Below are 11,299 nucleotides of genomic sequence, written 5' to 3'. Positions count from 1 at the left end.
GGCACAGCTGTGTCATGTGATAGGATGTATCCAATGGCAGAAAAGAGTGGGGGGTTCAAATTTACGGGCCATACGTACGACAGGGAGCGGTTATTTTCCAGGCGTTCATTTTTTAAGAGAAGTATTGAAGAAAGTTTGGGCCTGTTCTAGCCCGCAAGTTGTGGCCGCGACACCGCTTTTACCGCCTAGGACCCCCGGTGACGGAATTTGACTCAAAGATACGAGGTGGCTATCATTCTGTAAAAGCTGTTGTTGTTGGAAATCGACACAGAATGGAAATCACGACCCTTGTACCATCCGGATTAATAGAAGCCGACACTGCAAGCTGAACATGTTTCGCGTTCACAGAATCCAGGACCATCCAACAGCACGAGTCATATCGGCCACTACTCTAGATCTTACCGGATTCTTATTCCTGTGGTGACCAGATGGAACTGTACATGTGTGCTCTTTTTAACTTACGCCGAGACGCTTCACCCGACACTGGAAATGGGACTGTGGACTGCTGCACGGAATTGCGCAACCGTTGTGATTGTTTCAACTGCCGACTACATCAGAATGAAAGGCCACAAATACTTAGTAGGCTGTAGGTTTTTTTTATTTTTCCATGTAATATTTTCTCGTAATTCAATAAAATTTCAAAGTTTCATCCATTGTATTTTCTTGCTTTGAAATGTGCTAATGATTATTCTCCTAAAATGGCACTTATCCACACGTTATAATCAACTTAATGCACACGTATATGAGACGTACAGAGGGAACTTTAAACATGCCTTAAGGGTGTTTTAGTACGTATTTATGACAACTTTCAGCTGCTAAAAAGAAAAATATAGACACATTAAATCCTCTTAATTCACACGTATATGAGACGTAAATAGGCTTTAGATCAAATAAACGTGAAGTTTAAACATGTCTTAAGGGCGTTTTAATAAGTATTTATGGCAAATTTAAGCTGCTGAAAAGGCACCTAAACACACGTTATAATCCACTTAATGCACACGTATATGAGACGTAAACAGGCTTTAGATCAAATAAACGTGAAGTTTAAACAAGTCTTAAGGGCGTTATAATAGGTATTTATGGCAAATTTAAGCTGCTGAAAAGGCACCTAAACACACGTTATAATCCACTTAATGCACACGTATATGAGACGTAAACAGGCTTTAGATCAAATATACGTGAAGTTTAAACATGTCTTAAGGGCGTTTTAATAGATATTTATGGCAACTTTAAACTGCTGAAAAGGCACCTAAACACACGTTATAATCCTCTTAATGCACACGTATATGAGACGTAAAGAGGCTTTAGATCAAATAAACGTGAAGTTTAAACATGTCTTAAGGGCGTTTTAATAAGTATTTATGGCAACTTTAAGCTGCTGAAAAGGCACTAAAACACACGTTATAATCCACTTAATGCAATTGTATATGAGACGTAAAGAGGCTTTAGATCAAATAAACGTGAACTTTAAACAAGTTTTAAGGGGGTTTTAAAAATCATTTACGACATCTTTAAGTTGCTTAAAGACAACGGGAAAACCGGAAAATAAGGACTAACACGGACCTACAGAAAGACCACTTAAAGGCAATATTTACGTACTCGTATAAGTGGTGTATAGATCCGTAAAGGAGGAAAATACGTCAACATTACGCATGGTTTCAGCATCCTTAAATACCGTTTTTCGTGCCGTGTATATATATATAGATAGCCAATCTGGAATTTTAGCGACCCTTTCACTGACACCGCTAAGCTATAAGGCAAAAGGATTTGGAACATGCTTGAACCATGAGCTCCTATTAGTAAAATTTTCATCGTGATAATGAATTCTAAGCTCCTAGTGGTAGTTCTGGATAAAATTATAAGCATTCTTCTCACACGAGTTAGAAGGTCTAAGGAAGGAAGACAGCCCCAACTGAACTCAAACAGCCATAGATTGTAACGCAGGCTTATTTAACAGGGTGAAAAACCGATAAGCTTAAAATGTCTATCATTGATATCATAATTTGTAGTAACAGTCATGCATTCCTTTTTTTAATTTTAATCTTAGCAACCAACTCAGGAAACAGCCCATAAAACCACCTTAGTCAGACTATTCAGCAAGCTTCATGGATGCATTGAGGTTGAGTAAGAGGACTTTTTAGAGAAGTGTTAATTGAATCAATACCTTCTTACTCCAAGGCGTAGACTACGTGGTGATGTCAGGTAGAAACAGGGATGATAAATTGTGGCGTTACGTTGATCTCCGGTGTCCTTACAGTGGTAGTGGAGAATTGATGCATTTGGGTGACTGCCATTATCAACCCAAATCCAAAAGGAAACAGTGATGCCACTAGCGTTTTTGAATTCCACATTGTCGTAGAAAACACAACTCGACATATTGTGAGTTGGCCGTGGAAACTGGAAATCAAAATCTAGAAAAAAAACACGCACGATGAGACAACATCAGACCCAAAACTCCCTTAGATAAGTATGCTGTTTGTCCTTTACCAGGAATTACACTTTCTTTTAAGCCTGCTGTTTCCGTGTAGATAGCTGTTTTCTTATAACACTAACTATAGGCAGTAACAAAAACAATGGCCTAACACCTACGCATAAGCTTTGCATCAGCTTGGAGAGTAGCTAATAAGCTCCAGCCAGCAGAGATTATATTGACTATTTGAATACCTTTATTTTCTTGGAGAGGGTGTTATTCTATGAGTTAACATCATCGTAAAATAATGTCATGGTGCACAAAATCGTCGCGCATCATTAAGGCCTAGATAACTCCAGACAAGCAATAATACAAACAAAGGCATTAAAAATGATCTTGCGTTATAGCTGAGAACACACAAAAATAATATGTCTCTAGAATGTGATCTTTTTTTTTATACAGGTAACAACAGCCCTATTGGATTGGAGACACCTGACCTCGACCGTGCACCACGGAAATAAAGACACGAATCGACGTTTCAACAACGCATTCAGATATTCTGTAACCATGGATCTTACACTGCACAGGTATCCTTATTGTTCTATATATGATAAGAAGGACATGAAATACACTGCACTGTAGTACAAGGATCTAAAAATGGCACCAGAAGTCTTTAAAAAAAACTTACTCTCACAAGCAGTTACGCTAATTTGCCCTTCCATCAATGTTGTAGTAGCTGGTGGACAGGTAATGCAGGACTTCTGACCCCAAGTCGGTTGATAGTCACCCTTGTTGCACGGGGAGCAAGGTTGCACTCCATTTGATGAAAAGGAGCCTGGTCTACATTCACCTAAAAACAGGACAGTCAAGCACTGTCTTACTATTGTGTATTTCAATCAAAATTATCCTAAAGCAATCATAACAACAACGTTGGTATTATTATGGTGTAGACAGACACACACACAAACACACATACATACACACAAACACACATACATACACACACACACTCACACATACAGACACACACAATCACTCACACGGATACAAACACACACACGTTAGCACACACACACACACACACACACACACACACATACACACACACATACAGACACACAAACATACACACACATACAGACATACAGAAACACACACAAATACACACACACACACACACAAACACACACACACAAACACACGCACACAAACGCACATACACAAACGGCGGGAAACTCACGTTTACAATCAGTGCTATTGGTTGCTCCTTCGCTCACAGTGGAGTATCCGTAGGGGCATCTTTTGCATCGGAAGTGGGAGTCTTCGTCTTGAAAGGTGCCCACGGGACATTTCTGGCATTTTTCGGATGAGCTGTTGTAGAAAGTCCCGACAGAACATCCAACTGCAGAGAGAGGATGGTAAGCATTCAGATGAATATCGCTATACTTAAGGGTTAATGACCCGCCACGAGGTGTGTATGGTGTCATAACGCCTGGTCCTTTGCTATACCACCGAATAAAACCACCGAGTGAGCGAAGCGAACACTGGTTATTACACTGGTGTTGGTGTCGATGCAAATCGACCAATCAGAAGGGTGATACATGAAGGGCTGGCGGGAATCTATGTATTACGGCGTCATAATTACCAACGTGAAACGGGGCCTTCTTATTGATCCGGGGCGCCTGGCTATATGATAATATAGAATTAATGCCATAGACAGCAGCATGGCTACGCGTAAGATCTAATACATTTGCTTTTAGAATTTCTATGATAAGGAGGGTATTTACCGCATGAAAGTGTGTGGTAACGAGCCTCTGTGCCATCTGGGCATTGCACCGTACTTAACCCACGTGTGAAGGACTCCTTATTCGACTCCAGCTCTGATCCTGTGATATTCCTCAATGTCAAATTCCCAGATGAGACCTGCTTGTTTGTTTCTTCTGCTAACGAATACAACACCTCTTGACTGTCATATACAGACATGTCATCGGAAATCGGTAGGGCAAAGTCAAATTGAATCGTTAGTACAAATGTTTCAGATGAATTACTTGGTTTATCGTCACTGTTTCGTCGAGTGTTTTCGTCGCAGATAACGTTAACATTATCTACTGTGCAGCTTAGATGGGCACAAGTATAACCAAAGCCCGAATGTTGAAATATCTGGACAAAGTTCTGCATGATTTGCTCCTGTGCATCAGGGTTTAGACAGTCTCCAACAAAGTACTGAAGTTCAGAGGGGAGCCTGATGGAATTCGGACGTCTTCTTGCTGAAAACAACAAAATGGGAACGAAACAACTTTAGATCTTGACAGAAAGAAGCGAAAGAGGAAAAACGTTTTACACGAAAAAAGAAAACATAGTTTCCGTTACATTCAGTTGAGGTTAGGGATAAAACTAAACGAACGATATGTGTACAGTGTTTTGTATAAAGGTAAATACATATTTAACTCTTGAAATTAAATGTTTTGAGCATTAGTTACATTGGAAACAACATACTGGAAGAAGGGATGGGACATTTAAAAGTACTTGTTGTTGTAGTGTACTGTAGAGTATTGGTATGCGTTTAAAGAAAAGCAGGTCATAATGATAACCTGCCCCAACAATGCAGTAAAAGAATGTAAAACTGTCAAGGAAAGATAATTTTGGTAAGTGTTACCAGAGCAGTGTGGTGGATCAGGGTAGTCCCAGTTTCCCGAATCTCCACAAACCCATAAAGAGTTTCTTATACGCAACCCTGGAGGAATATCGTATCGGTCATTGCACAGAATCGAGCAGAATTTCCCTTTAAGCCAAGCATCGCAGGCCAGGGCTCCATTCTGTGGGACCCTCAGATCTCGACAGGGATGGCCTGGAAAAAAGAGCCATGTCGTTAATTGTAATAGAGCAGATGTGTTACGAAGTACTTAGGCAGCAAATTCTTTAATTATTTGCTGCATTCTAACCTGACACTTACATTAGTGTTAAAACCTCAAACTGCAATACCAATGACTGGCGGACACGGCAGTTGGTTTGAAACATCTATATCTGTAATTTTAAGAGGGAAGATCTTGATTTATTGTAGTAGCGTTTATATTGTGTGCAAACGCCTTTGCTGTTGAAAGATAGTTAAATGTGATCAGAATGTTGCAGTTAGGTGTCATTGTTATCATAATCACTTAAAGCTTCATATTGACACCGTGCGTTGGACCCTAAAGAGCAATACAATAATACACTTACACAACGTTAACTCTTGAAACTATGGACAACTAGAGTTCCACGAACACATCCCTTCGCCAAATATTCATGCCTTTATTCAAGACTTTATGGTCTTATTCATGTACTAGTATCACTAAAGAGGACCTACCCCAATAGCAAACGACTGCATGAACGTGTGTTCCCCACAAACACAAAAACACAAAAACATTAACTTCTTGGCAGAGGTGACAATGAAATTATGTACACTTTCATAAACTTTCCTCATTAATTATGTAAATTTTCTGTTAATTTGTATAATAAGTATCCCACTATGTAAGTCTTCACTTAGGCTATCTATTTACCAAAAATCATGATGATCCATCAACATGTTCATGTTTCTCATTAATTATGTAAATCAGGTCAACATTTGCATAATTAATATGTTTTGGACATTTCTCTTACATTTCTGCTACATGTGACAATTTTGAAAGCCCTATCATGGAATTCAGTGGATTTATGAACTTTCCTCATCAATTATGCAAATTAGCTGTTGATTTGCATAATAAGTATTACTCTATGTACGTCATCACTTAGGCTAGGTACCTATAAAAAATTACGACCACAGCATATTCAGAACACGAGATGTCAAAAGGTGAAGTTTTGCTGCAGTACCTGAAAAAGCCGCTAGGGGGCCCATTATCGACCTCGACCTTCGTTTTCCTTACCCATACCCACCTACCAAATATTATCAGGATCCGTTCAAGGCTTCTCGAGTTATGCATTCCTCAAACAAACGGACGCACACACTCGGCCCGCTACCGTCCTGGCGAAAAATGCCACGCGACCATTTTCGAACACGACCTTCCTTTCCACAACCGCTACTTTAATACCAAATTTCATGAAAATCCACATACAGCTTCTTGAGTTATTTGCTGTTGGCATGGATTTATGAACTTTCCTGATTAATTATGCAAATTAGCTTTTGATTTGCATGATTAGTATTACATTATGTAAGTCATCACTCATGATGATCCGTCAACATGTTCTCGAGTTATTCTCGTCCAAGGTTTGAACGGAAATTGGTGCCTGCAGTTCTAAAAATGCCGCTAGGGGGTCCAAACTCACAGCACTTACTCTCTACCCCAAGGGCTATCTACCACTTAATCATGACCACAGCATATCTAGAACACGAAATGTCAAAATTAAAAGTTTTGCTGCATTACCTTAGGGAGTCGCTGAGGGACCCATTATCGAATTTGACCTTCGTTTTCCTGACCCCTACCTACCTGCCAAATATTATCAGGATCCATTCAAGGGTTCTTGAGTTATACTGTTTACGAGAAAGCGGACGCACACGTTCGGCCCGATACCGTCCTGACGGAAAAAGGCTACGCAACCATTTTCGAACACGACCTTCCTTTCCGCAACCGCTACTTAAATACCAAATATCATTAAAATCCATACACAGCTTTTCGAGTTATATGCTGTTGACCTACATATAGGGACACAACATGAGGCCTTAACCGAAAATATAACCATCTCGGCGAAGGTAAAAATGCTTTTACAGAGACTGATAGAGATAAAGACAGTACATATATTATCATCAATAGGATTATACCTAACGAGGATCTATTCTACTACTTTATTCTCCCACTATAAAATACAAAACAAAGTAAGTAGAACAATTATAATTTGAGCTTACCTTGGCATCTAGGTGGACCTAGGACGTCATCGTCACCTAAAGGCTGCCCTGCCAACCGGTCCCAGTCCCAATAGCCAACTGGAGGGTCGCCTCTCCTGCCACAGTACGTAAAGTTCGTACCGATGAGCCGGGAACCATCCTCACACGAGAACTCACAACGTGAACCGTATGAGTTCCCACTCGGACACGTCACAATTTGATACGGCTTCTTATACACAACAGGACAGGTGATTTCTGAAAATAAAATCGTTGTTGTATGAAGTGACACAAATGTTTTCATACATATACGCGTTTTTACCTAAATGATCCTATGGTCAGCAAATCCTACAATCCTACATCATATCGAATGTCTTGTACCAGCCTTACTTTGTCCCTGAGTGGAATAGAAGCAGAGACATTCACTGCACGAGAACCCTAACGAAGTGCCAAAGAAATCACTTCCACCTAGAAATCAAGCAGAGGAAAATGCCTAAAACCCCAGTCTTATTATCTTAGGAATGTCGAAAACGACCGATCAATGGTCATTAAGACCTAAAAGCATTAAGACCTACTAGTAACTATTACATGTACGTCGTACCTCGGACAGACACTGTGAATTCACAAGGAGTTGCCACATTTCCTGACGTGTCAGTTGCCGTGTAGACAATCTTGTGGGTTCCCACAGCGAATGATGACCCTGGCGGATGCCCCTCTGAAAGGCTTGCAGTCAAACTATAGTCTACATTATCCACTACTGTTGGTTCTACCCAAACCACAGTCACATCCTGCTCATTCATATCTAGATAATAGATGATGAGAGGCCCCGGGCAGTCGACGATTTCTGGTTTGATCGTGTCTGAAATTGAATGAATAGTAACCGTCAGCTGCTAAAAAGACAAAGTTTGACAACTTTGTAAAGAATATTTGGTCTCATGATAGGTAGACATTTGTCAAATCCTAGACATTTTACAAACTATCCAAAGAAAAAAACGGCATTATGAAAAAAATGTAAATGGTATGTTTTACTTGCCTGTGCATCGTGGCTCTATGCCTGTCCACTCTGCTGCCGCCGTGCACACTCTTACTATGTTCGTGCCACTGGATATGCCAAATCCTTCGTCACAGCTGTAGGTACACACACTGAGAAAGTTGCTGCCATCGGTACAAGACACATTTCCTCTGTATGGCAACCTTAATGGATCACACTGCACCCCTACATGGAAATAGATTATCATCCTATGAATGAATGAAATTTACACATTTGCTTAATTTGAATATGTTATTTGGTGTCTTGGAACTCCGCATAGCAATGCGAGGTTTAGTGCTAAAAACTGCGAGTTATGAACAGCGTGCTTGATTTGACAAAGGGTTTGTAAATCTGAGCTTCGCGTATCAACTTTAAACTGGAAGTTCTAAATTAAAAAGCAGGTAAGTTAAATTTAAAGTTGCCCGTACATCTGTGCAGATAGGTAGTGGTGGAGCCATTCTCCATTTCTGTAAGACCTTTAAGCCACGCATTTGTGCTACAAGTCACTACAGCAGGGGGCTGGTCCGCTGTTAGTGATGTGTGTTTAACTCCCATACTCTTTCCTAAATGCTGAGTGCTAATCAGTCATATCGGCCGGACAAGTCATACCAAAGACTTGTAAAAAAAATGGTACATGCTTTCTCTGCTTTGGAAGAAGCAGGGGGTCTCACTAAATACCGAAAACAACCGAAAACAACCGAAAACAACTGAAAACAACCGAAAACAACCGAAAACAACTTTCACTAATTACCGAAAACAACCGAAAACAACTTTCACTAATTACCGAAAACAACCGAAAACAACTTTTAATTACCGAAAACAACCGAAAACAACTTTTAACTACCGAAAACAACCGAAAACAACCGAAAACAACTTTTAACAACCGAAAACAACCGAAAACAACTAAACACAACCATGAACAACAGAAAATCATTTCAATGGGTTATTATTTAATAATTTTCATTTTATTTTGGACAGGGGGTAGGCTAGGACGACCCATGTTATTAATACAATATTAGCAATAATAGAGTCAACGATCTCCTTTGCCCTTTTGAATATATTAATGTTCGAATTCAGATTAATGGATCCTGTATGTTATAAGCGGGGACTGCTTGGTTAACTCGCAAACTCAGCAATGGATATCTATACTACTTGGCATCTACTGTGTAACTCCAAGCAGAGGTTACGGTGGAGCGGGGGTGTAGTAGTGGCCCCAACAAGAAATCGCAGTCACTACTATCCCCCGACAAAACTGCTTCGAAAATAGGTTTGCTTATTAATTACTGTTGAATCTGCCTACTGCGCATTTACCTAAATGTGTATTACATTTTTTTTCTAGCAACCAAAACAATCTAGTACATTTCTTGCTCAATTTTAACGCATTCCGCTATCACAACAAATCGGTTTTAATGGACAAACCGCAAACGTGTCTTACCACAGCGGCCCCTTATTCTGGATTAAACTAAATGATCAAAATAAGAATTTTGTTCTACATCATAAAACAGTGTGGGATATAAAGGTGTTTCCACAGTCTAAATCCCCTTTTCTGGAAGAATCCTTCATTCAGAATCACCCCATTCTCGCCGTCGGCCTAGGAGAAAATAATTCAAGGGATAGTTACGAGTAGATGAAAATAAAATGAAAATAAGTAGTTGTTTAAGAGTTATTTTCAGTCTGTTTAGGAGTTCTTATCGGTTGTTCATGCGTGTTTTAGGAGATTTCGAGTTGTTTTCGGTATTTTCCGAGTTGTTTTCGGTAGATGTCAAGTTGTTTTCGGTATTTTTCAAGTTGTTTTCGGTTGTTTTCGGTAAAGGTCAAGTTGTTTTCGGTTGTTTTCGGTTGTTTTCGGTATTTAGTGAGACCGGAAGCGGGTACCTAGGTACAAAATAAAATACATTTACCTCTGCACATGACTTCTGTACCATCCCACGCTCCAGAACTCCCACAGGTCCTCGAAATTTGCGAGGAACCGTCGCTTAAGGTGTATCCATGTTTGCATGTTGCTACAAAAGTCGTTCCAAGAAGTAAATCGGTTGAGTCTGGATAGAATCTGACCAGCATAATCCCTTCTTCTACCTGAGGAATTATGAGTGACGGATGCGGGCATCTTGTGACTGTAAGATAGCAAAGTCATATATCAGAAATCAACAATGATTTGGGTTTGAGTGGACATTTTGACATATTATCTATAGACATCAAAAACAAATTTATTTGGTATGTAAATAGCTATAAAAGTATCTATAAATGTATATTTTAAGCCTGAATACTTTTTTACATCTTAACTTGCATAATGACTTTTTTAAGATTTAAAGATTGTAGGAGTTCTCTTACATATTCTCAGCCCACAACATGTAGGTCTCCTTGGCTGCATCATTGTATCGAAGTGGAACCCAAATGACTTGAAACCTTGCGTGAGGCTCCTTATTGTTTGCAATTTCTATGGCCTCCGTGTGCCTATTCATTCATATGATCCATTTTAAGATTTAAAACCCTGTACGTATATGTTCTTGAATAATTTTACTTACCGTCAACAATGATGAAAAATGAGCAGGAGATGGAGTTACCGGAGGCGTCGACTGCAGAATAGGTGACTTTGTGCACACCACTTTGAAGTATCACACCTGGTTTTAACCACTCCGGGTCCCTTCTTGTCCTATATTCATAAATATCTATTTTTTTGTTCAATTTCTTCTTTCTTTTATTTTACCTCATTTGGATTTAAGTAGCAGTGAATGAATTTATATTTATACAATTATACTGGAATCCTACCGTACTAGGGTCGATAATTAAAAAAAATGGTCGATTGCTTCCTGGTACTTTATCGAAATACTATTAACGAGTACAGTAATGAGGTAAAGTTTTAAAATCAAGCCAGTATGGGCATACATCAGGTGAATTTATGTGATTTAGAGAAATAAAGTTTTATATCTATCATTTGTATATTTCTCTTCCTATCATCTACTTTGTCATAACTAGTGTAAGTGTACTTCTGTACTGTTTATTTTTA

General features: G+C 39.4%; 1 protein-coding gene across 1 annotated transcript in view; it reads right to left on the bottom strand.

Moving 5' to 3' along the window:
• LOC118407939 (sushi, von Willebrand factor type A, EGF and pentraxin domain-containing protein 1-like) overlaps positions 1–8,757 on the bottom strand; it is a 16,008-nt gene extending 7,251 nt beyond the window's left edge. Inside the window, exons 1-6 of the mRNA XM_035808515.1 lie at positions 8,721–8,757; positions 8,296–8,478; positions 7,864–8,121; positions 7,287–7,520; positions 5,067–5,258; positions 4,261–4,677 (exon numbers count right to left, since the gene is read on the bottom strand). Of these exons, the coding sequence (XP_035664408.1) occupies positions 4,261–4,677; positions 5,067–5,258; positions 7,287–7,520; positions 7,864–8,121; positions 8,296–8,478; positions 8,721–8,757 (1,321 nt within the window). The remainder of the gene's footprint in view (positions 1–4,260; positions 4,678–5,066; positions 5,259–7,286; positions 7,521–7,863; positions 8,122–8,295; positions 8,479–8,720) is intronic.
• Between the last annotated feature and the right edge of the window lie 2,542 nt (positions 8,758–11,299).

Source organism: Branchiostoma floridae, unplaced genomic scaffold (genome assembly GCF_000003815.2).
Source record: "Branchiostoma floridae strain S238N-H82 unplaced genomic scaffold, Bfl_VNyyK Sc7u5tJ_150, whole genome shotgun sequence".
Classification (NCBI taxonomy): Eukaryota; Metazoa; Chordata; class Leptocardii; order Amphioxiformes; family Branchiostomatidae; genus Branchiostoma; species Branchiostoma floridae.
This window is presented reverse-complemented; position numbering and strand designations above follow the sequence as displayed.